Source organism: Falco naumanni, chromosome 5, assembly GCF_017639655.2.
Source record: "Falco naumanni isolate bFalNau1 chromosome 5, bFalNau1.pat, whole genome shotgun sequence".
NCBI lineage: Eukaryota > Metazoa > Chordata > Aves > Falconiformes > Falconidae > Falco > Falco naumanni.
This window is the reverse complement of record NC_054058.1, coordinates 82514133-82541473: the sequence shown is the minus strand read 5'-3', so window position 1 is coordinate 82541473 and position 27341 is coordinate 82514133. Positions and strand designations below refer to the sequence as shown.

At 39.8% G+C, this 27341-nt stretch overlaps 1 protein-coding gene across 3 annotated transcripts in view; it reads right to left on the bottom strand.

Moving 5' to 3' along the window:
* Positions 1-27341, bottom strand: part of CPED1 (cadherin like and PC-esterase domain containing 1) — a 155040-nt gene that overhangs the window by 92654 nt on the left and 35045 nt on the right. For all 3 annotated transcript variants that reach the window (XM_040595745.1, XM_040595743.1, XM_040595744.1), the window contains exons 4-7: positions 25994-26100; positions 23322-23397; positions 10290-10446; positions 8652-8820 (exon numbers count right to left, since the gene is read on the bottom strand). In XM_040595745.1, the coding sequence (XP_040451679.1) occupies positions 8652-8820; positions 10290-10446; positions 23322-23397; positions 25994-26100 (509 nt within the window). The remainder of the gene's footprint in view (positions 1-8651; positions 8821-10289; positions 10447-23321; positions 23398-25993; positions 26101-27341) is intronic.

Sequence of the window (27341 nt, the reverse complement as noted above, 5' to 3'; positions counted from 1 at the left end):
TAAGTGTGAAAACCTGCAGCAACCTCATGTTCTTCTGAGTGTGCCCAGCAAAGATGCATGAATACCTGTGTTCAGCTGCAAAATACTAAAGTCACCGAGTTGAAGGTTTCTTCAGATGATCACCACTGATGCTGGTTCTCTCACCTTCAAAGGAAACAGACCACCTGTCCAGCAAGATTCAATCTCATAATTCATTGAGTGTAATTAAAAGCAGTATTGAATAGTACAAAGGGTACAGAATGGGAGAAACTGCTGGCAGTCACAGGAACTAGTGTGAGAGAAAGCTGACCTCTGGCTGGCAGTTTTTTAAGCAGCGGAATAGGGATTAAATTTTAGTAGACTGCAAAACTTAATGCAGACATGCACGCATATTTTGTACAATGACACCATTGTATACAGAATTGCAAGACCTCTCAGAAATTTGAAGACATTCATCCACATGCTGGATGCATACAGTTGGAGGTATAGTCCGCATACTTATGTAATGAAATGTGTAAATGCAGCCAAATTACATGGATCAAACACACATTCTCTGTAAAGGCAGAAAGAACTAGGAATACTCTTAAAATTAATTTTAACTCATTGACTTTCACTCACTGATAACTACTTTTGCTTTAGGATAAGCCAGTGGGAAAAAAAAAATTGGCTAACTCAATATTATTTCTACAATGCTTTTTCTCTGAACACTTTGATATCTACTTTCTAAAGTCTGCAGTCATTAAAATAAGGTTTATGATCTCAGTGACAGAGATCTCTTTGGCTTCTCAAAAATACACTGAACCATCAGTTAAAGGCCTGACACATTGAAAAAATGCAATTTAATTGACAAAGGAATTCCTATTTGCAAGCTTTGTGCACAGTTCATAGGGACTCAAGGAGAGTGGAAGAGCGTGGCACCTGCAGGGCTGGATGTTATGGTGACTGTAGTAATTCCCTTGAGAGGATTTTCCTCTGGCAGTTTTTCTGCAAATGAATTTCTTAGGAGACCTGCTGGGGCAGCCTGGGGCTGAATGGTCAGCTGAGGATTGCCCTGAGAAAGTATAAAAGCAAACGGTCACAGTCTTTCTGAGCTTTTAGCTCAGTTCTAGCACAGTCTTGCCTTGTCTGAGACAAACAAGAAGGATTTTCCTTAACTAACCTTACGAATGGCAAGAAATGCAAATTGAAAACACTTGCCTTCACTGACTGCAACGGTTAGCTTTCTGTTGGATGTAATAGGTGTTCAGAGACACAGCTCATGTGAAGATGATTCACTCAGGTGTCAAAATCTGTAGAGGAGTCCCACCCTACAAGACTACATGGCTTAGCCTATGCACAAGTTAAACGTCTAGGTTACCTTTATATCTCAGTGCAGAGCACAGATGCTTGAAGAGCATGATTTATGCCATCCCAAGGGAGACACCTCAAAACAGTGACATTAATTGCAGTCTAAAACTGCTCTGTTCCTCCAGTGACTGTACAGGGAATCTAAATGAGACACTGAAGACAGGGAGGAGATACACTGTGGGAGTGCTCACACAGCCCACCCACAGACAACAAAACCTGTGTACCTGGAATGTACAGAACTGTCTGGGAGGATGTTTGTCCCAGACTTATCATGATAAAGAAGGTGATTATCAGTGAGATTAAAGAGTAGCAGGAAATTATAAAGTGGCTTTTGGAACAAGGAAGGAGTCAGCTTGGGAAATAGTATAAAAGCAAGATGGCAATTTGTGGTGGGGGGAGAGACTTTGAGGTGAAAGCAGCAGTCAAAACCCGATCAGGCACCTCCAGAAGTCAGCCTGGCTGGCATCACAGCTTCTGTCTAGACTGCAGGGAATACTAGTGTGTAAGGATGGGCAAAGGTCCCACGTGGGTCCATGTGAAACAGGAACACACAGAGCTGGACCCCCCACTTCTCCAAGCAGAGGTGCATGCAAGAAGAGAAGCTGCGTCCTAGGAGTGCGAGGCTGTGCTTTTAACCTGTGCTGCCTGTGAGACAGGGTCTGGGTAAATGTGGGTGAGTGGGTGGTTGTGACTGCAGCTTCAGAGGGTATGTATAGAAGGATGTTTAGAAATGTGAAATGTTTATTAATGTTTTTGAAGTGTCTGCTGTCATGTTTTACCTGTTCTGTTACTGAAATTGATAGTAAATCTATTATTTTTATTACTGGTTGCCAGTTAATTACATACCATCAGTTAGCCACTTTTATCCTGGTTTTGGTTAAACAATGTGAACTTATCAATTTTTTCCTGCGAGAGTGTTTCTCTTTTGGAGGTGTAGTTGAGCTCTAAACTTACCCAAGAGGCAAGGAAATAGAAGATAAGAGGCCGTTGGGGTTACTGAGTAATTCAGTGTAATTTTGAGGTTTACATTTTGAGATTTGGTGCATCTTACTTTACAGGATTTATATGAATAGATTTTGAAAGGACCTTGCTGGTTCCTAACTGTAGCCTTCAAAACTAGATGGTGGACAAAGTTACCACAATCATATCTGAAAGCAAGGTATACTTCTGAGAAGCCAAAGCATGACCTTTGTTTTCAAGAAATTACCCTTTTTGAAGTAACAAAGGGTGTCCTCTCCAGGTGGTTCTGCTATGAATTGGAGCTATTCCCTTCTCTCTGATCAATTGGATCTGCAGGGTCTCAAAAGACTTAAGGTAATTGCCTCTCCTTTAAAACAGGTGAGGATATTTTCACTTGAATCAACTCAGTCTCTGATAATTTTCAGTATAGACTCTGTACTCTCAGTTCATTTTTGTACATTCATTCTTCTTACTCCATCTATGTTTGGTGAAACTTCTTCACCAAGGACAAATACTTTTGCGTGTAAGTAATCATTCATAGATACAAAAATATTCTTTTACACGCAAACAAGAATCTCTTTGACTATATGTATGAAGGTATCTAAATATCTAAGATGCCTGGAAGAATACAGACTGATAGAAGTGCAGAAAAGACATATTTTACAATGAAGCTATCTCCTATATTGCCTGCTAGCACAGGTAGACCTCTCCACTGATCAGAGTGTATAGAAAAAGTCATAAGAATTGTAATGGGAGAAAAATGTACCCAAAATCAAAACAATCATTCCTGAATACATCACAGAGAAAACAGTGTTGTAATTTATCATAAATCATAGTATTAGCTTTAGGTAAATCTGTTTATTCCACCCCTGATTTATTATTACTATGTGCCATTTCTCTGCAGCTTTAGCATGTCGCTTGATGAAGGGGAAAACCACGGTATTATTCAGTTATTTTATACAGTAGATTTCCCACGTATACATATTTTTCTTTATGTAAGATTTTTTTAGGGAGATGTTATTTAATAGTTCAGGACAGAAAAAAAACCAACAAAACAAACCACAAACAAAACACCTTGTCCCTCAACACTTTTATAGCTTATTTACATAGAGGAGAAAAGGCCATCTGAGACAGGTTTCCTCTAAACATGCTTACTGTTATGAATAAGTCCAAAGACAAAGAGCTGCTTACTAGCTTCAGCAACCACTAAATTATGTCCTTTGACTGAGACTGAACTAAGAACTGTTTCCCAATCCAGCATTGACTTCTTAGTGAAAAAGTAAAGGTGATTTACTAACAGCATTTCCCAGCTCGCTGTGAAAGCAAAAGGGGATCAGCTTGATTAAGGGAAGCTGGAAAGCTTCCTTTAGGTAGCTTTAGGTAGGTCTGGGAAAGCTGGGAGTCACAGAGGGGCATGCTTACAGAGCCACCTGGATTGACAGCCAGAGCAAGAGGATCTGTAGGCCAGGAGAAAAGCAGAGAGCTAAGGGCCTGGATAACAGTGTAAAGACTTACTTGTGACATATACACATGTTATAATCAGTCTAGAGCTCTCACTAGCTAAACTGGGATGTTCATAATGAGAACAGCAGAGAAGAATGCCAGGAAGAACTTTATTTGTGCACTGCATGACAGATTGGCACAGACATAGAGAAGGTAAAGAAGGAAAGATAACTCGTTCTTTCTCTTAATACAAGAATTAGGGATATGAAATTAAGTAATCAGGTAGAAGTTTTAAAGCAAACGAATACTCTTTGTCAAGCAATACCAAAATAATCTGTAGAGCCTCATTGCTGTAAGATGTTGGGGAGACCAAAGGCATTAATGGATTAAAAAGATCTAGTAGAGAATTGCATGGCAGAGAAGTCCTCTGAAGCTTATTAAACATAAAGATATATATCCCACTTCCAGTTTTGTGTTTCTAACCTTGCAGGTTATGAGAAATAGCTATAGCCTGCCTAGGGATGAGTACCAATTCATGCTTGTCCTGTTACACAGCTTCGTGATGTTTTCTTGCCTGGTTGTTGCCAGAAACAGAATGTCAGACTAAGCACATCTTTGATCATCCCAGTCCAGACAGACTTTTGCTCTTCTATCAGTGAAAAGAGAAATGATAGAGCTCTAGATACTATGAGGACAGAAAACAGAGATGGCATTTATATTATGCTCAGTCTCCCAGGAAGAGAAGCATTACAATATTTGATTCTCTACACAGGCTACTTGCAAGAACAGTGAAATGCGTATGCTAAGTCCTTACAGAACCTAATGAACAAATTTAATTTTATTCCCAAATAACCCTGCAATGTAATTGAATAAGAGTTGGTGGTAATTGTCTATTGTATTTGCTCCTGCTAAATGATAGGGCAATAATAGGGAATTCAAGCATAAAACAAAGTGAAAAACTCGTAAGACTTTCAGCCATTTCTAAGTATTTTCCTCTTTATCTGCATACGTGTTTGCATTCTGTCTCACATTAAATACCTACTACTTGAAGTCGTATCAAAACTGGCCACTTGAGGGCAATACTACAACCTAATTTTAACAGTGTTTGGCTCTAAGCCAGACCTCCATGTCATATTAAAAGATGTATTTCCTGGGTAGGTGAGGGTTCAGTTTTATTTGCATATATGTTAAGTATAAAAAAAAAAAAAAATCTTTATTCAAGCTTCCAAATGCTTAATGCACAGAGAAAGAATTTCAAGCGACTTACACCACAGCAAGTTTAACAGCAAACTGCTTTAATAAATTATGTTTACTTCACTGCGCAACCGGAAAATCACTTAAGAGCATAGTTTCATCTGAGTGTATCTAGAGTTACACAAGAACACCAGTCAAGGAATTTAAATCCAGGAAGCACCTGATTATCTATTTTGGATGAACGAAGGGATGGTGAGCCAGAGCAGGGGCCATGGGAAGCTGCTGACAGCAAAGAGCCTTCCCAGGTGCCACAGGATGGCACCAGTATGGGCTACAAAAGTGCATCCCTTCATTAAGAACTGCGACCAGGCTGGGAAAGGTTAATGGCAGGGCGAAGGAAGCACTTCACAGTATGTTAAACCTTGAGATAATTAATCATAAATTACTGTTTCATATACCAGCTTATATAAAACAGAAAATTATTCAGGCGTCAGCCTCCTGCTCCATACACATGCGTAATGTCGATTAACACAAAGAGAATTATTGCATGTATTGACAGAGACCCATCCCTTAATTAGTACCATATGCAAAACAGAAAGCTTCTATTTTATTATTAATTTTCCAGTGCACAGATGGTCTAAATAAGGGGTTTCCAAATTTCCTCAAGGAAATAAGGTAATTACGCATGTCTCATATAAAAACATTTGTGTAGCCAAAAGCCATTCTCTCCCCTGCACCTCCTGCATCTTCCCAACCAGTGCCCAAATCTAGAGACACATTTTTGCCACCTCGTGACTACACACAAGATCCTCATGTCAGCTCAGGATTTACCTTCTTTTGCTTTCTGAACTGAGATACTAAAACATGTATAATCCAAAGAAAACCTGGCAGCTGGTGAGAAAAACACACTTGAACTCTTCCTGAACCGCCATTTCACCAACGCTTATTCAAGGAGTTGTGCTGAAGCCTTGCCACTATGATCAGGATAAGTAAATCTGAGTTGTAAAAACCATTTACAATAGTTTACTCACAAAGGAGCAGTGGGGAATACAGTATTATTTAATTCATTAAACTCCTGATTTTTCTTCAGACAGTTTCTCTTGATCATTTGAAATCCTCTGGTACCCCATCTCCAGTCTTTTTAAAACTCTCTCTTTCATATATAGCATATTCTGGTTACTTCCAGCAACCATAAAGTGCTGTTGTACATAGGAGATCAAATTTTGAACTTAAAATTGTCATAGTAATGTTGTAACCAGGTTAACCACAATTGTGGATTAATTTCTCATTGATAATACTTTAATTATACTGGTATGAGAAAACTGGCTGACCAGAGACCTGTATACACTGTGGAGGTCTCTAAATTATTGTGCAACATTACTGAAAGCAGCACATCTATGATAGCAATGCAGCAGATTAAAATTATTCTCATCTCTACATAAAAAAAAAAAAAAATTTAAAAAAAATCTGGCAGCTGCTTTTGGGGAAATAACACATCAAACTAGCAAATTTTTCCAGGTCAAAGTCTCCTCTATAGGCATGTTCAGTCCCGGTAACAGTGATGGGTATTCTGTCAATCAGCGGAAGAACAGGTCTTAGAGATCTTTTCTGTCTTTATCGAGTATTAACATGTTAGATCTCCATAACATAACAAGCCATTTTCCTTCCTACACAATAGAGTTGTCCTAAGCTTAGCAGCTTTCTGGACCAGGTTGCTTGGCTTGTTGCAAACGTGGTAGCTCCACTGACTAATTTGGGAGGCGATCAGTCTGCTGGCATTGTACATCCCACTGGCAACAAGTCATGGCTCCATGAAGCTTATGAGAAACTCGAGGTAATCTCATCCTGAAGGATATCAGTGGATGAATTCAAACCTTCTCCTAAGTGTTGTTTTCTGACTGATAATCTCCTACCTGATGCCTCTGCACCAAGCACAGAAGCCTCTCTATGATATTCCCAGTAGTGCTTTCTGGCCAGTCCATGAATTCCCAGTGTCTCACTTCTCCTGGAGACTCCCTGACTCCTCCTGGGTTCTTTATAGGGCACATTGTTTATGCTGAGACAGTCTTATATACCCCACTTTCCATCATTTTGTTGATTTGCATTTCAGTCTATACATCACTACAAATGTGCTTTCTATGGTGCCTATTTTTCGTTTATTTCTTGCCATTTTGATAAATCTGCCTGAAGGTGTGGAAGATATAGCACCACAGCAGCAGTAAGCAGATTGGAACTACTGTAATGTACTTTTGCTTCTATCCATCATTCTTATTGCTTCCTCAGCTGCCAAAGTGCTCTGTAAATGGTGACTGGCACCCCATTCAGCAGACCTCCTTCAGTGGGAATTATTTTACAGAGCCATATCACAGTTACTAATAACTACTAGCCTTTAAAGTAGTCCCTACTTCAGCTGTGATAGTCATGCGGCTGGACATTCTGCTATTTTAATAAACATAAAACAAAACTGAACTCCAAGGTTTGAAAGTGAGTGACCATTAGTCTTCCTAAATGTAAACAGAGGAAAAGAGATGGCAAAATAATGTAACTCCGTGGGCTTCCATAGCTTCCAAGGCAGGAAAGAAAGAGAAGTAGGTTCATCTCACCTGATTTTGGCAATCTAGAATTTGACATGTTCTCTAAGAATGTCATAGCCCATGGAAGGAAGCAGATACTTTTAACAGGAAACTTGTCTCATTCCAAAATCAGTGTCTAAATTGGGTGGGATGATTTGTTCTTTAGAGGTATCTGTTTCTCCAGTGACTAGAATTAGATAATGAGCTTAGACTAGGCACTTAACTTAAAGAGTGCTAAAACTGTAGAACATACCAAATGGCTGGCATCATCAAGAGCCCTGACAGTGACACCACAGCATTCAGACTGATCCAAAGCCACGACCTGCTCCTACCCCAAGAGGTCAACGTGGTCAAAGTGCACCCATCCTCAGATGGCTGCTGCAGGAGCTGATCTATGTGACCTCAAGAAATAACGCTACTTTTTGACCTTATTCCTTCAAAAGGAAAGGAGCAGCTGCAGAATTGTCATTCCTTCACAAAGAGCTGCCGTATTGCAAGAACAGTTTCTTGCTGAAAGAACAGTTTCTTGCTGAAAGAACAAAGGAATGGGAAGACAAGTTTGGAAATGCATAGGACTGCTGAGTGACCTAGAGGTAGAGAGGGATCTCTGCAGGCACTTGGAGATGTTCAGAGTTAATCCAATTAAGGCACATGTGAAACATCCTTCTTCATAAAACCAAGACCATGGGAGGCCCAACCTCTCCATGGTATACTTCCTTCCCCTTATTTAGAAGTGCCATGACCCTCTTCCATTCTGTTTTACTGAACCTAAAAAAGAAATCAAAAGTATTTTAAATATTTACTTTCCCTTTTTACAACATTGTCAATATCCGGGCAAAAGATGTTACTGCATGACAGCACCCCCACTGCTGTGCTTTAGAGAAAACTTTGTTGGAACTATTGTCAAATGTCACCAATGAAAATGGGCTCTGAGGCAAGCAAACCCCAGGCCATGCTGCACAGGGCAGCTCTTCCCAGCTTCATAACGCAAACCCCACTTGTTCTGAGAAATGAAAGCAGTACTTTAGGAGAATATTCACTGCCAGTTGTGGACTGCAAATAAAGGAGAAGCAAAAGAGAAGAAAGATATTAGCTGTTTTTCTGCCTCTGTACTTCGCCTGAAAGATGGAAAAATTAGGAAATGAAATATTTTACCTTTATGGAAAAGTGCTTCTTCTTGGGCGGATGCCAGACAGTGGTGGTTGAATGAATGAATGCCCGCAGAGGTGTTAAGGATGTCACAAGCACATAGGCTTTGATGATGACAGAAATGTCTTGAGCTTTAAGGATGTCCTTGTGGTCTGGTGAAGCTGATACTTGATTCCTGGAAAGTAATAAAAATACATAGCATTAATGAAGTGATTTTACAAGCTAAGGAAATGAGCTAGAAGAAAATAGTGAAATAGTGAAATTAGAAGAAATAGGAAATTAGCCTTTTTTCCCCTGAGTTAAGCAGCACTACAGATGAAACCAAGCAAGCTGGAACCAAGCTCTACACCAAGTCTTTTTATTGCTTTCAGTATTTTAAAATCTTAATTTCCACACATAGAAAGTAACTATGTTAGGAGGGAATTACCTTTGAGAATACATATGGGTAAATGCATTGTCGTCATATTGTAATTGCTGCAAACCCAGGACATTCAGAGTGAAGGTAAAAACTTCAAAGAAATCCAAGCATCTTAAATAACAGAAGTGCATAGTCAAGGTACCCAGATTTAACACTGATTTGTAGTGAATTCAGAAAAACAACAAAAAAAAACCTCTATGGAAAGGTTACATTGTTGTTAGCACTTTCTTCAATGTAAAGGGACAAAACATGTGGTACCGCATGCTTTCCCTAATGAAAGCCATAAACTATAATTCCAAATATCATGAAAGACTATGACACCTAGAAATAACTTATAATAAATCAGCTAAACATAAAAGAATTATGCAAGCTAACTTTGTCTAGGAAGTGACATCACTCTCTAAATACTGGCTTTCAACTCCCATAGTCCACACAGAAAGAATGAGCCATAGAAACAGGACAGAAAAAAACAAACCCAAGGGAAAAATCTGTTATTTAAAAGCTCATTGCTTGGGGAAATCTGAGCTATACTTGGGCTTATTCACAAATAAGGTTATTATTCTGCCTGTTAAAATCTCTGAGTATCAATCTACCTCATAGCAAATGCAATAAGATGACTGTACCGATTATGGGTCTCTAAGACTGATTACTGGTGAAAGACACAGAGCTTTCCTCCCATTTCTGTGTAATCTTTGGCAATATGTGGCCTTTCCAGCCCTCAATTTTGCTATCTGTTAAGGGAGTCTAGTAATACCTACCTTAAAGGGACCTTTTCTCCCCTCTGCAAAATGGTAGGACCTCAGAGCATAACATTTGTGAGATAACATAACAGAGGAAATAGCACTTGGACAGCCAGTTCTCAAGTACTTTTGGTTCTTCACTTCAGGGAGAGTCTCTGTGCAAAGGACTATGTTCGTGTGTCAGTGGTAGGGGCAAGGCAGGGATGGGAGGGAAATAGCTCAGCCACCAGGACACAAACATTCGGGGGTGTCTCTGGGTCTGTATTTACCTATCTAGGTATTTCAACAGCCTCAACATAAAGACTTAGCTGTTCACATGCAAAACATGCAAATTATTGGTAGTACAGAAGCAAGCACTAAGGAAGTATAAGAGATGCAATCCATCTTCTATGGTCCCCTCTGTTGCTGCCTTCTGCCTCCCTGCCTCCCAATTAGCTGCACAATAAAGCACTTGCAGTGTCTGAGGAGGGGGTATCATTAGCTTACAGCTGTGCGCTCCTGCTCTGCTTCCACCAGTAGGGCAGGTGGGCAGCATGCGTCTCATCGGTGCTTTCACTGCCCTGGGATATGTTGCTTGCGGTGTTGGCCCTTGGCAGCCCAGGCTGGTCAGAGCACTCTGGGGTGACAACTGGGAGCTGCAAGTCTGAAAAAGTACCAAGAGAATGAGAAAGAAAGTCAGCAGAGCACTGAAAACAGTGGTTGACTCCTGTTGTTCAGAGTAAAATATATAAAACACAATAGGTAGAAAGGAGATACCAGCATCAGCCAACAATGTAAAGTAACAAATGCCGAGACTATAATTATTTTTGGATCAGCTAGCAGAGTGCTTTACACCCACAAAGCACCCCCTTCCAGCTGCAAACTCAGAGGCTTAGCTGCAACTCCCACTTTATAGGTGGCTGCATGAGTGGTACATACAAAAGCATCCCATTCCCCCTTCCTCTAAATAGAAATCCTTTATTTCTAGATATAGAATGCCAAAACTTTGTTTCTTATGTAGCCCTAATTACAATTAATGGGGATAAGAAATTTATTTGACTAAGGACCAAGGGGCTTTGCCACTGTAATCACACAGACAGCTCAGTAAATAGCCATGTATCCTTTTTTCCAAGTTCACCATTTAAGACTACATTTTGTAGTTACTGAAATCTATGGGAGACCTAGTTCTGCCGCTGAACGCAGTGGGACCAGACTGATGTACCAGAGTCCTCAAGATTACTGAGGCATGTGGCTATTAATAGTAACCAACATATTGTGATGTGAGTTCAGTCAATGGGTCGTATGTATTTTCTGCTTTTACTGTGCTGATAAAAAGGCACAGAGCCCTTATATGAGGTCATTATTTCATGTAGGGTGGTTTTCATTAACTTTAACACACTTCGCGTTTCAGGTTCTAAAGTAATAGTCAGGGAAAAGTCAAGCGGTTCGCATTATTCCCAGACCTTATCACTTGTCTTTTTAATGACATACTGCACCGTGCTAATATTATGAATTTATTTGTGTAACTTCTCTTTTAAGGCACGCACTCTCAACTTTGGTACATGAAATGAAAAATAAAACTGAAGTTTCTGGTGATAAGCTGCGAACAACCATTCAAGGAAAAGAACTATTCATTTTCTTCTAGATCCTGTTAAAATGACGTTGTAATTGTCTATGTTTATCAGCTGTTCATCAGGTCAGTTAAGTTCAGCCTTCCAAGCTCAACTGGGATCTAAAATGAATCTGGTCTTCTGCCTTACCTGCGCCATTTAGCAGGATTAAAGGCTTTACTAATAAAAAAGAGGTACTTATTAATACAGACCTCATGTTCAGATTATACTTTCATTGGCATCTTTGTGTTGTGTTATTTATTATAACTGATTTGGGCTTTGTAAGTGACTGTTGATGGTACAGAGACAAAATGGGCTACTGTCTGCCTACTCAGCTGTGCAGTGACAACAGGAATAAGCCAGTAAACTCCCATTAAGTCATTTATTTAGCAGGCTTGCTTCTGAACATGTACAGGGAGCAGATCTGCTAAATCACGTGCTATTTTTTCCATATCTGCCTTGTAAACACACAAAAGCATTTTACTATGGCAATTTCCAACCTTTAAAGTGACAATGGCATTTCACAATGGCAATTTGCAATGGTCCTACAGCAACTACTCCTATGCATCATTTTAGTTACCTAACTGAAATGCTCATGTTAGTAGAATAGTATTCTTAGGCTTTGTCTTTACGCAATGGAGAGAGAGAGACCAGTCCTTGGAACACTAAGAGAAACACTGGTTCTGAACTGTTCTCTGAAAGTGCTTTCACTGAGTATGCAAGAAAATTAAGCTACTTGCAGCTGCAAATAATTCTCAGTGTAAAGTTTGATCATACAGCTTTGGTGTTCAGGCAAAACCAGAATTATTAAAACACAAAAAGGCCCTCCGCAGTGCACAGACATTGGAAAAAAACCCAAGACACAGTCCCCTGCAGCTGAAACTGTCTATGGAGTTACGGAGCCAAGCCTTGTACCACTGTTACCTTGGTACCGTAGCACATCCATCAGGAGCAGCCCAGCATCATCAGACTCTGCCGTTCAAATCTCATAACCAAGATCTTCAAACAGCAAGGTACTGATCTGTCCACCGTGAGTGGGATCAGTGTTACACAAACCCCAGTGAAACCCATGACAGCAATCCAAGCTACCCCCTTGCTGAGGGTGCCTAGGGGGTCAGACGAGAGAGAGTCAGGTTGCCCTACCTAGATGGCTACAGCACTTAGCTGAAAGGAGGCAGAACTGTGCTTTCAGACCAAGCTCCCTATAACATACACATACACCTGTTACATTAGACCATAGCTACGTGACAACACTAACAGAACCACACAAAGGACAAGAATGACAGTTCTTAGCTGATCATCTGAAAGCCAAATTATGTCAAAGGTGCACATTTTTCAGCAATTGTTTTAGTTAAAATGACCATAATATTGAGAAAAAGGAAATGCACAAAACATACTTTTCTTATTTAAAAAAAAAGCAGATTATTTCACTGAAAATAAGAACAGGGAAGGAGAGAAAGGCTGTTCATCTCACTACTCAAGAGAAAGTAGAGTTTCTTTTCTTTTTTAAAATATAGTTTTAATTGTATTGTTAAGGCAACAAGTAACCAATGTGGTATTAACTCACTAGACAGAGTTAGGAAAGAATGAGATGAGGTTTGCACCTATACTTACCCCTGTTATGCAAGAATTTTAGCTGTTTTAGGGAAATGATTACTTTGATATTAATTCATTTGTCACTATGCAGTGGACCATTTACAGGTGCTGGATACAACAACAACAACAAAAAGAAAAATGCGTAGAGACAGATGAAAAAGAAAAGTGTCCCGAAATTCTCAAACTACTGGGTGGAAAATCCTTAGTATTGCCCTAAGTTATTACAAAATGTTTCAACATAAAATAAATTGAAATCTACCATTTCTTAAAGAAGAGGTTAAACAAATTCAGGGTCTCGGTGATTAGCATTGAGAACTAAAAAAAGTACAAGGCCTGTGAACTCTTCCTCATGCTACAGAGCATCCTGCTTGTACGGTGCTTTACATACCTCTGTTGGTTTTGTGTTAGCATCCACCTGGGAAAGAGCCCATTGCAAGGTGGCTAGAAGAAGGAGAAGGGGGAGTGAGACTGCCACAAAGTGCTTGCTCCTTTGAGATGACACACAGCATGTACACCATCAGGCAGAGTTAATAGGGAGTGACAGTCCCTCAGTTGGGTAAATCTGCTCCTAGTAATCAACGAATGCAATTATCATAATAATAAAGAGTGCTGAACTGCAGAACACTCGGCTGTGTCAGTTCTCATAGCAACTCTTCACCTGCTCTTGCACTCAGAAGCAGTAACAATGTTTATTAGAGCTGTAAATTTGTTGATCAACATTATCATCAATGAAAATCAGCCTGCAGTGTCTTTACTGTTTGCAGTAATTGCCATGGTTTTCCATCTTGAAATCACTCTACAAGCTGTTGTTAATTAAACAGTCCTTTTGAAGTACGTAAATAACATCAATATTTTATAACAGAAGAGGTGAGGCAGGCTTAGCAGTTGATAGGTGTCAGGCAACTTGGGAAACCAAGTTAGAAACTGTCCCAGTATCCTTGTGTCATGTCCAGATTACTCCCTGTCTTTCAAAAATACACATCTTATTATCAGTAAATTTTGTAGCACACTCTAAAGATCAAAAGAGGAAAAAAAAAAAAGTAAACTAAAAGAAGAACATTTTCCCTTTTAAAGTAGTTAAAGGCAGTAATTTAAATGCTATAAAATGCTGCTTTTCCTGAGGAGCTTTGCCACAAGTACCTTTTGATGCTGCCATTTGTGGTGATCCAGTGTAAAGCAAAGGACCTGAGGCCGAATATCTGCTTTCACTTAAAAAAAAAAAAATGTTTCACTTCCTTGAAATTTTGACTTGAAGAAGGTTTCTTATGCTGACATTTCTGAAAGGTTTCTATTGAAAACACTAACAAACGGCACCACTTTGTCTTCGCTGAGGCTGTTGTCCATGATTCCATTTTGATGGGTAAGGAAGCCACTACAAATTCTCAGCAGAATTCACACATTAGCCCTTTAACCACAGCAATGAGTAAAACAGAGATCTGAGACACAGGAACAGCTGGGGGACACATGTGAAAGGGAGGTATAAGATCCACCAAAGCAAGTCAACACCTCTAGATCAAAAAAATTAAGCACCTCTTTGTCACATGAGCTGGTGGCAGCTATTCTGTCAACTGCAATCTCTCAAAGTACCAGAGTCAAACAGATCAGTTGACAGCGACAACTGATATTTAATGCAGCAGCTACACTGATGTCTAATGAGGCCTTTCAAGTATTTTACACAGCTATGACTTCTTGCTCCCTCTCTCCCCATCTCTGGCTCCCAAGTTATTTACTTGTCTTTGGCTTAGAGTTCTGAAGTGTAACATGAGACTCAACACATACACAATAAAGAATAGCTGATTTAAGAGTTATAACATGTGGCTGAGCAAAAGTTTTACCAATAGCTAGAAGTGCATTTGGATAAATTAAGACTTCCTGGAGCAGAGCCAGGTCAGTGTTGACACAGCAGTGGCTGCATGGACGGGTGGTAAATGGAACACTTAGGTTAACATGAACATCTGGTGATCCACAAAAGAATTCAGCAGAAGACCCTTCTGATTAAACTGAGTAACAATTGAAAGAAAAGGAAACAGAAAATGAATAAGAACGTGTCCTCTTCTTTATTCTTCCTTTTATAGTACCTTTTGATGTTACAAGGAGGGTTATGATATGGTTTTGTTTGTTAATGTTTTTTTTACTCTGTTCAAGATCAAATAGGCTATATTTTATACACCTCAAACATGGAGCAAGGAACAACTAAGACTACTGTCTGAGAGGAAAAGGTCGTGTTGTTTCTAAAGTGCCCATCAACTGTCAAATCTGTTAGAAACATGTCAAAAGCATTTGAGTTACCTTGGGAGCTCCTGGTTGTTTAATGAAGCACAAAGCTAGAGATGAGATGAAACACAACTAAGGTGTTGTGCTTTGTTCTAAGCCTAGGAAATTGTTCATGTCTTTCATAATGGACACCATAAGCTCAGCATGTTTGTACTTGCAGAGTCTTCATCCAACTGCTTTTCTTTTTAGCAGGAAAAACATCACTTTAGAACATAAAAGTGCATTCATCCTGAAAGTATATGGGAGACTTTCCATCTGCATAGAAATCTTCTGAACTTTTTTCCTCGATTTTCATAGTGGTAGTCTGTTTCTAGCAGAAGCATGAACCCTTTCACACAGGAAAAAAAGGAGGATAGTCACCTCACATCATTCCTTAGCAGTTTCTGCAGCGCAATATTCAGGAAGGACTGGTAACAGGTCCCTTCTGTCAGTCTTGCAGGTCTGCTCTCTGACAGGGCATTTCAGTGAGTTAGAAGAATTTCATATTGCATCCTGTGCTGGGATCATGCATCTGCCTTACTGGTGTGGGCTGCTGGAGCACAAAGAGCTTATTTCTGATACAGACCAGGCAAGCTGCATTGCTACAACCTGGTCCTCTTCTATTATTTACAGCTGGGCAATTTTCCAGCCTTTGTAGGTTGGAAAGGTGTGTTAAACAGCTGCAGAGATTGCTTTACATCAGGAGATGCTTAAAAAGTTTTCATGGAGTCTTAGGTGGACTTCCGAGCACCTCCAGGACCAGGGGATTTTGATAAAAATAAAACCTACTACTATCAACTACCTTTTGCTCAGTCATGTCTAGCAACCCGCTCTAAGCTGCATGACCATGAAAGTAATGAGCATTAAAAGTGCATTCTTGTCATTTTTCAGTGTTGATTTTGGAGGATGGATGATTTCAGCTGAACTACTGCCACTACATGCCTTGAGGCTTGTCACAGAAAGCAGACCCATTCCATTTAATTGCCTCCTGTTATCCATTTGACCTATCAGATGAAAAGACTGAAACAAAGATTAGTACTCTCCTATGGCTTACACATTATGCCTTGAGGTTGCTGAAGAAAGAGAGACAACCTATAACAGTCTGTTTTATAACCTATGCATTCAGAAAAGGGTGGCTGTGAAACTCAAAGCAGATGCTGAGTATTTGAAGGCAGCTAGGAACACTAGGGGCAATCCTGGTCCCCAGTGAAGTCCTCGCAAAATTTCCATTGATTCCACAGGAATATGATTTCTTGCTTGGTACTTAACACTCCTGTGATGGTTATGATGTGTTAAAAGCTTCATTTGCAATGTGCACATTACTGCAGGTTTAATATCCCACCCACTGCTGACCATTGATCTAGCTGTCCTTAAATGGTTTTCATATTCAAAAAATAGTGATCTCTCCCTCTGTAATACAGTTAAATTAAAAGCAACCCACCCTGAATGTTTAGAATAAAGAAATGTCAAACTACAAATAATTTCTGGAAATGTAAACTATCTAAAATATCCTGAGTATTAAAAAAAAGTTTATGGTAAAGGAGATCTAGAGGGAAAGGAATTTGAACTGTGGGTTGGAATGCACTGAAAATCACGCTAAAAAAATACCTATAAAGTCTCAGTTAAAAAGACAAAATGATGGTAGCGCATCATTTTGAAATGTATGCTTTTTATTTTCCCCTTTAAAAGCATCAGCAAATACAGCTTCACTTTAGGTTAACCATTTACTGTGGTTTTTGCTTCTCTGTTTTGGCAGGTGCATGAAGAACAGTATTTATTAAATGCAGTGTGTGCTTCTTTGTTCCTAAAGCATCCTTACAGTTAAGACAGAGAGGGTTTTTTCAATATTTTCCAGAAGGGGTGCTTCTTCTATGCATACCCTTCATACTAGAACTTAAATTTACAGATAAGCTATAAAACTCTGGAAAAAGTAACTCAGTGAATATGCTGTCTCACTGCTACGTGATTAGAGCCACAGCTACAATTCTGTACTAGTAGCAGCGTAGAATACAGAATAGTGTAGGCAAGGTAATTAAATTCCATTAGCTGCTTTACTCCTTTTCAGTCTACTCCTATTTGTTTTTATTACAGAAGTATGGTTTTGTCCTAGCTGAAATCTGACCGCATTGTCAAACAAAGAAAATCCTGCCCCACGTAGTTCACTCAAAAGGCTGAGATGCTGATTTTATTGGCCGTTGTTGAGTAGCAGAAAGGTAACAGGCACAAAACTGATCATAACTGGTATGCAGACATTTATAAGGGTCAGCTAGCAAAAGAAGTGCATCCCCCTATAAAGAAGCATGTTCCTGTTACAGAGATGTTGAATTATATCAACAGAAAAGTAATTTAATCTGTAATTTCTTTCTTACATAGATGGCCCCATTGGGCCTTGCTTCCTCCCCTCATCTCATCACCCTTCCCACTGACTCCAGGGATGCTAGGGACAGGCAAAGCAGCTTTGCTAGGCAGGAGGAGAGGAAAGCTGACATGGGGTTAGCAACAGACAGTGAACATATCACATAGTGAGAGCACAGTCACGTAGCTGGACTACCCTGGCTCTCCCTCCCACCTGATTTCATCAGGGTCATGCCTATCTCAAGACATTTTGTGTGATTAATGCTGTGGGCCAGCCCTGCAGGTGAGCACGTGAGCACACCAGGTTGGTAGACACTTATAAAGTCTCTGCACTCATACTGCATACACTCTGCACACTAATAAAAAGAAATGCAGAAGGAAGATGTGCAGCAAAAGTATTACTTTAGAAAGAATCAGTGATCTGGATGAGTAGAGAAAACAGCTATGCGTGGCACAGGCTGGGCTGTGGAAGTGGTAAGCAAGACAAATGCTTATGTGGAAAGAGAGACAAGTCTGAATTGCTTAGGGAATAGGAAAATCATGGAGGCAATGCTATAAGCATTTCCACTACTTTCCCAGACAAAACCTGACAAAGAGAGTATTTGCAGGATGCCTTCCCTGTGCCATAAAGTGAGACTGGGCAATTCTGCTCATATTGTGGACCTTAGTCCTCTCCATCTGTCAGCTGAGAGTAGTTCCAAAAGGCAGCCAAGACCAGTTCTCAGCCCACCTGAGGTGGTGGGATACCAAGTATGAACACCTGAAATCTCTTTGCCAGTCATTCTCCAACCTCAGAGAGTTTCTAGGTTTGGGTTGTTTGCAGGAATATTTCATTTACAGATCACTGCAACAGCTGCAGCTTTTGCTGACCTGAGCAATAAATGCCAGGAGCTTTCCTTAGTTATTCAATAGCCATATCAGTACCTTCTCTTGGCCTAAGTCTCACACAGTAAGCAGATATCAGGCATTTGATTAAAAACTGGGCTAAATGCCCTGCAAAAGCAGGAGTGAAACCAATCTTCTCAGACCGAGCAGCAAGCACTTACTGGTGTCTTCCACACTGAATTTTAAGATCCACTACAATTCTTGTGTTTTATCAGAAACCCACTGCCACATGTGTCCATCCTCCAGCACCTAACTCCTTCTCTTACTCAATCCAATTTATCCACACATATAATGCATTTTTTGCCTTCTTGCTCCTCTCAACTCATTCCAATGAAATTTTCCTAACTTTTTTTTCTTTTTGCAGCTTCTCTCCTGTCTCCCAAAAAGCAGTCATCACTGGTATGTACAGTTTCCTCCCCCATACAGATACAATGAATCTGAATCTTCAGACTGACTTTCCATTAAAAAGAAAAAGCAAAGAAACAAGCACCAACCCAATATTTTCTACAACTAATTTTCTCTCCTATATTGATACAACAGGGCTGTGGGAAGGGGCATGCTCTCTTAAACACAAAACCCAGCAGCTTAAGAGTTGCACGACAACATACAGAACAATATTTTTTAAAAAAATAACCTTTAGCCTTGTACCCACTGCTTATCAATATTAACACTGTCATACAGTAAATTCAGTAATCCCATCCTCTCAGCCTTGCTGCCTAATATTTCCTTCTACGACTTAGTTTGTCTTTAATTGGATCACACAATTCTTAGAGCAGCAACTTTGTGTTTTCACTTTTACAGGAAATTGCTTGGCTCCTTGGGGGGCTGACTAAATGAAAAACACAGTAATAACAAACCAACTGATCCTCTTCAACAGGAATTGCAGAGAAGCCCTGTTGACTGAAACACACAAGAGTGAAAGTATGTGACTGATTTGAAAGGAAACAAACTATTTTGTGGAGGAAATACTGATGAAAACCGTTCTTTCCATGAATAATTTTAAAATTGAGGATCAAACAAACCCTAATAATTGGCAACTTTGCTGTTGGAAAGAAAGGTCTGTCAAAGGATGCAAGCAGAAGAAAGATGTGGAAAGAGCTGGCTTTATCAGATGAATAGAAGGGGAGGAGAGTATCTGAAATCTTGGCTCTAGAAGTTTGCTTCAACTTATGCATTTTTGTCTGCTTAATCTGACATCAAATGATTTACCCTTCTGATCTAGTTTCACCTTCTATGGGTGGATTTCACTTACAGTAAATTAGATGTCGCTTATCCAGTGATACTGAATGTGATTAATTTCTGGGTTAAGACACTCTGAGGTCTGGTCTACACAAAGATGACTCTCTGTGTGCCACAATCTAAGTTCCTATTCCTGGATGTCAGTGTAGTCTACACAGTCAGTCTGGAGCGATTCAGCTAACCCAAAATTATGCTGAAAGCAAATGATCTTTTGGGCTTGCTCACTATAAACTGTACTTCTGTTCATTTTGAGAACTTAGATACCAAGTGTAAAATTCAGGTATCCACACACAGACTTCTATTGCCATCTAGGACGCCATAGGATATACCTCTGAGCCTCCAGCTGCTAGACCAAAAAGATCACTGTGCCAAATCTGCCCATCCTACTGGGCATCCTGGACCCTCCATGGGACCCTTGCAATGAAACAGCTAGCTCAGCCACTAGGCCACATGATGATGTGGGGACATCTACAATTAAGAAATGGATTATTCTTTTTACTTTAAACACCACAGCTAATTTAGGTTAAAAAACTTTTTAACGGATAGCTGAAAGGTGAGGGCTGGGCCTTTTTCTATCTGACAGTCCTTCAGCAGACTGCTAGAATTAGCCTCCATAACTGGGTGGGTAGAACACAGACCCCTGCTGCCAAGCACAAATACTACCTTGATTTCAATAGGATTTTGGCATCAGTCAGAACAGCTTTTCTCTTTGCCAGGAAAGCACTAATAATATAAGAATGGAATAAGATATTCACAAAAAGCCCTTCCCTAAGGAGGAGATATGATGGGTTGACCCTGGCTGGATGCAGGTGCCCACCAAAATCACTCTGTCACTCCCTCCGCAGCTGCACAGGGGACAGAAGATACAAGGAAAGGCTCCTGGGCTCAGATAAGGGCAGAGAGAGATCACTCACCAGTTACTGTTCATGGGCAAAACAGACTCGACTTGGAGAAAATTAACTTAATTAATTACCAATCAAATCAGAGTAGGAAGTAAAAACTAAAACTTAAAACACCTTCCCTGCATTCCTCCCTTCTTCCCAGGCTCAGCTTCACTCCCAGTTTCTCTACCTCCATCCCCTGAGTGATGCAGGGCGACAGGGAACAAGGGCTGTGGACAGTTCCTCACACATTGTCTCTGCTGCTCCCTCCTCTGTAGGGAGGGGAGGACTCCTCAGATTCTTTCCCTGCTCCAGCGTGGGGTCCCTCCCATGGGAGACAGTCCTCCATGAACTTCTCCAGTGTGGGCCCTTCCCACAGGCTGCAGTTCTTCATGAACTGCTCCAGCACGGGTCCCTTCCACAGCGTGCAGTCCTTCAGGAACAGACAGATCCAGCGTGGGCTTCCCACAGGGTCACAGCTTCCTTTGGGCATCCACCTGCTCCAGCATGAGGTCCTCCACAGGCTGCAGGTGGATATCTGCCCCACCATTAACTTCCATGGGCTGCAGGGGAACCTCTTCTCTGGTACCTGGAGCACCTCCTCCCCCTTCTCCTTCACTGACATTGGTGTCTGCAGAGTTCTTCCTCTTATATGTTCTCACTCTTCTCTCTGAATGCAGTTGTGCAGGTTTTGGGTTTTGGTTTTGTTTATTATTATTATTTTTAGATATGTTATTCCAGAGGTGCTATCACCATCACTCTATCTTTGAGCCAGTTGGCATTGGCTCCATCAGACGTAGGGCAAGCTTCTAGCAGCTTCTCATAGAAGCCACCTCTGTAGCCCCACCATCACCAAAACCTTGCTGTTCAAACCCAATACAGGAGAAAACACTGAACGGTTTAACAGACCCCTTAAAGAGAGTGGCTTATACCACAGCTTATGGACACCAGTGAAAATGTGCATATTTTACAGAGAAAGTTCTGTGTGTGGTGAGTGTCTCCTGTGTTTGTGGTTTTGTGGTAGCAAAATAGTAAAACCACTGCAACTGGCCTTTCTCCAAGTATCAGGGCAAACTAACGTTTTTTAAAGGCAATCTGTTACCACATGAGAAGGACCCATTCCTGAACTCCTTGAAATTTTAGAAATCTACTCATTTTTTTCCTGAAACTGGTACTATATCAGAATATTTTCTAATTCACTTTCCAGTGCAAGGGAACCAAGGCACTCATCATCACTGAAGACATACTTAAAACTCAGCCACAACCGAATATATCACCTACCTGAAGTAATATGACTTCATGATAATGGACTCTCATGGGACCTGGATAGATGTTGATTATGCTACATGTTCCTTATGATCAGTTTTGACAATGTACTGCACCAGGAAAATGGAAATTTCCAATTTAAATTGACCCTTAACATACAGTTCTTTAAGGAAACACTTCACATCAGTTTTAGATATCGATCAATCTTTAAATGAAACAGTACAAAAATCAAAGGGGAAAATATAGCATGCTTAGGTTAGGAACCACCTAACTTCAACCTTAGTCAGGCATCCAAATTCAGGTATTTAATCTAAGCTACTTTTCTATGCCCCATTCAGTGGTGAAAGGTAATTGGGTAGTAAGTACCTGCAGAGGGTAATTCAACACACCTATTTTAAACAGATAGTTTACAATAAAGTAGTTCTGTAGATGCCTCTCTCTCTCCCCTGATTTAAGGGGAAGACTAGAATACTGCTGCAGAAGATATCTTACTTCCAAATGGTTAAATGAGATGTAAGGAATCCTTTCCTTATGTGCTAAAATATAGCATCTATATAAAAAGTGAAAAGAGAAACAGAAAAAGAGATAGAGAAAAAGAAAAAGAAAGAGAAGAAAAGAGAAAAGAGAAGAGAAGAGAAGAGAAGAGAAGAGAAGAGAAGAGAAGAGAAGAGAAGAGAAATTAAAACTGATCAATTTTGTATATTTGCAAACAAAGTAAATACTAATGGAATAAATGTGGGGTTGGTTGTTACTGGATTATTAAAAAAAAAAAAAAGACAAAATTTCTTATAAGCAAAGTTTATGATGTGAAGATAGATCATCAATCCAAAATAGCACTGGTGCTGGATATTTAGAAGTGTAACTGAGATCATGATGTGTTCCTATGTAGTTTAAATAGACCTCATATGGTGCACAACAGTTTTTTCCAGTTTCTATTCAAAGTGAATTTCACCCATAGTAAATTAGAATTCTCTGGCAGCTTGCCCATAACCTTTAAAGTTTTCTGCTTGATGATCTTAATACACAAAGGCTTTTTATCAGTAAACTATGTCTGGATGGGAACCAAACCCCGACTCCTACTCCTTCTCCATGCCACAACATTTTTGTAAAGCTGAACAAACATATTACACCAAACCCAGGGCTTTGAAGTGTAAACACTGATACACTATATTGATACAAAACAGTCCAAAAATAAGACACTTATAGCCAAATTATTTCTGCTGTATGCAATAGCTAAATAGTGCAATATCTTTACCTGAAAAGATACTGCATAACTATAATCTGTATTTAAATGGTGTCTGAAAAGGTTTATCATTCTTGTTTCATTTTTTCCTCCTATGCATTCATGACTAAAATTGAAAAGGAACTGTAAGCCTGACAGTCTCATTTCAGAGACTTCCTGTGACTATTAAAAGACCATCATCACATATGCATATTTAAATTAAATAGGTTACCTGAAAAGGCTTTTTTTATCTGGCATAATCCCTCTTTTCTGCAAAGGAAATGCTGGACTTCTGGGAGTAGGTTTACCTGTACATAAAAAAAAAAAAAGAAGCTTTAATGATTTCATTCAGAAAAATGCTCTTTTTCTGGAGCCTTCAATGGGCTTGTGTTTAATTTATCAGAGGCACCTCATGTGCAGAATTGCTGTCAATGTCAAAAGGAAATTGCAACTTTGCCATCCCTGCAACGTGGGATAATGAGTTAAGGTGTGGGCTATTCATCCGTGGCCATCATAAAACACAATTTTAGACTTATGGCTCTCCACGTGGCTGCTGAGTTTTCATCCTTTCTGTCCTGTTTTTGGCTGGGATAGTTAGTTTTCTTAGTAGCTGGTACAGTCCTGTACTTTGGATTAAGTATGAGAATAATGTTGATAAAACACTGATGTTTTAGTTGTTGCTAAGTAATGCTTACTCTAAATCAAGGACTTTTCAAGTTTCCCATGCTCTGCCAGTGAGGAGGTGGACAAGAAACTGGAAAGGAGCAGAGCCAGGACAGCCTACCTGAACTAGCCAAAGGGATATTTCATACCTTAGAATGTCATGCTGAATTTATAAACTGGGGGAAGTTGGCCAATGCCTGCCGATCGCTGCTCAGGGACTGGCTGAGTATCACTTAGTGGGTGGTGAGCAATTGTATCACGCATCACTTGGGGTCTTTTTTCTTTTGGGTTTTATTCCTCTCTCCCTTTCTTTCCTTTTTATTACTATTACTGTTACTGTTACTATTACTGTTACTATTACTATTACTATTATATTACTGTTACTGTTACTATTATTGTTGGTTTTTGTTGTTGTTATAATATTTCAATTATTAAATTGTTTCTACCTCAGCCCATGATTTTTACCTTTTTCTGATACTCCTCCCCATCCCACTGCAGGGGTGAAAGAGTGAGCAAGCAGCTATGTGGTACCTGGCTGCCGGCTGGGATTGAACCATACCTTCCCTGCCCCCTTTTCAGTTTCTGCAGCTTCTCTGTTCTCTGCCAGCTATCAATCACTCTCTCTTCCTGCATGGAAATAGCTTATGCCTCTTGAATTGCTGTGCTTAGGAAAAGTGGCAAGCTAACACAGCTAAACCACATTCAGGCTCTGGAACAAAGCAGCGTGTTGCACCATGGCATGCACCATGGTATGCCAGCAGTGAGTAATGTTAGGCCAATATTTAAAGTTATCTGGAGATATGGGCCATCTGGTTTAAGACCCTGCTGTGCTGCAGACTTCCTGAGAGAACTTGGACAATCCCTTTGATCACCTTGTGTCTCAGTTATTCATGTGTGAAACTTCTGGACATTGCAGAATGCTGTAAGGGTTATTATATTGCCCAGTATTAAAGGCTCAGATATGATAATATGGGTAGAATGAGCAAAATGGAGTTTGCAGAAGCCTGGGGTGTTTTATGATCTGTGACCTGAACCCAAAGCATGTATATTTCTAGCAAACTGGAACTGCTATGAAAATTTCAGTTTGGATACACTTAGGTAAGTCATCCTGTCCCAGGGAACCTCAATGTACATGCTTCTGGCTCTGAATTCTGTGGACATGCTATCTTTTTTTTTAATCTTTTTTTTTTTTTTTTTGTATCCTCATGAATTTCATAGCTGAACTAAATACCGTTTAAAAGCAACTCTATTTCTCCCAGTCCCTCAAGTTGGAGTGTGTACTTTTGGGTCTTGCTATTATTATCTGTGCCATTTTACTTGAAATACAAACCAAACTGTATCCCTGGTTTGGTCACATTTTTTCAAAGACCTCAGTTTAAGTCGCTTACATATTATTACCAACAGGTCAGGTACTTATTTAGACATTTGCCTAAGTAACCTAAATTCTGCCTGCAACACGCTGAAGTGAAAAAACAAACAAACAAACAAAAAAAAAAAACAAACTCAAAACCAATCCTGAAAATACCAAGGAATATTGGCACCACTGATGGTTTGGACTGCGAGCAAGCAGATTGCAGTGCCAGAGCGAGGACAGCCCTGGAGGAGGACACTGGTCCAGCTCACACATTATCAATTGTAGGAGCTCTGTCACTGTTTGGAAAGGTGCCTAAATTATGTTTACAAAGGAGCAATTATATTAGATGAAACTCAACAGTGATGTAAATCATGAAGCCTAAATTAGTCCAGCTTTATCTTCAGCCTATGCTATTATTCTGAAATACTACATGCATTTGCTATTTTTTTTCTCCCCATTTCTAAATTCACTTTTCCAATGGGGTAAATTGCTTAAATTTCCCTTGATTTCTGTAGATGCTTTTGCTGCCTAACATATTGGTTGAGGGTGGCCAAGAACACAAAAGTTCAAGCTAAAGAAAAGGAAAACTTGACACTCAGTTGTAACAATTTTGAGGATTTACACTAAAACACTCACATCCAAAATAACATACTATGTCCAAATGAGAAATTGCTTTTGATCATTGGTTGTGATATAAAGAATGAAATATTGGTATCTGACAAATATTTCTCAGTAGATAGGAAACCTGAACAAAACTTTTAAATTGGTGCTATACCACACTGCTGAAGTATAAAATGAGCATTAGAAACCTTTTTCTTTATGAGTAAGTACTGAAAATTCGAGCTAGCCCTGTCCTTCCCACAAAGCATAACACAGTAATCTCATACCTTCTGGAATAACTCTAGATGATGCAAGTCTTCTATTTGAATGCAGTCAGTACCATCATTTTTTCTCGAAGATAAGCAGATCAAAAGATCCCAAGGGCTTATACCACCTATCAGGAAAGAAAAAAAAAAACAAACCCAAACCAAACCATATTAAGAAAGAAAATATCATGCAATTCCTATTCGAATAAAAAGTACTCAGGGCCAAATCCTGGGCAATAGCAAACTGTTGGAGTGTTCTGTACATGAACAGATACAGGTGGCAGAAGGGAAAAAGACATATGCACTACTAAGTTCAAGCTTTGGAACACTAATTAGGTATTTCACAGTTGGCACCTCTTGTTTTACTTGCCTACTGATGTCCAGTCCCCTGATGTTTGACCTGTTTAGCATTTTCAGAAATGAAAAAGTTCAAAAACATGCTGCTGCTTTAATTTGTTCTTTCTTCTGAATTCAGTGCTTACAACGCATATCTACTATATGCAGTGTGATCTTCTGAGGTCTTTCATTATTGGGAAGTAAATTTTACAGGAAGTAATATTGGTCATGCTATTGCAAACAGCAGGAATTTTAGCCTGAATTTTGGTGTAGTGCTTTCCTAAATATTAGACATCAGCTTGCCTAAATATTAGACATCTAGAACTGGTATACAAGGTGGGAATTAAGTTGCACTAAGCAAGTTAGCTAGCTTCTGAGGTGGCTCTGATGCTTACTTTCTAGGGCAAAGCTGACCTGTGGGACCATGGGGTTCTATTATCAGGTAACAAGCAACACCAGAGTCAGAGATGACTGACTGAAGAGACAAACTAAATTGAACCAATTAAACACCATTATGGATTAGAAGATACAAACAGGTCTTGGAGTCTGTCCATATCGCAGCATGTAACGTGGTATAGAAATGGCAATGTAGCTTCAAATGAGCTTGCTCAGCTCCCTCAAGTGATTATTTGTTTTCTTCTATGTATAGCCTATGTAACTGGGACTAGTTAGAGACAGCAGCATCTTTCAAAAGGTTAACAGTATCACTATGTCTGTTGAGGGCACAACAAATATGTTCAATAAAAGGTAAACCATTTCAGTGACAGAATGACAATCAGAAATAAAGAACTTCCAAACAGAAAGGGCAGCAGGAGAAGCTGTACCGCGTCCAAGTCAGGATACAGCATTAGGTCAAAGCTCTCTGCAGGACAGCTATTTCAGTGACTGGTTGGTTAGTTCTTTTTCCTAAGGCTGGAAAGATTACATGCATTTTATTCCATTTTGTTCTATCCATCTGTGATAGCTTCCTAATTTTTTTAGATAACACCCTAAATTTGGTCCCACTGATGGCCCACAGAGATACTTATTTTGG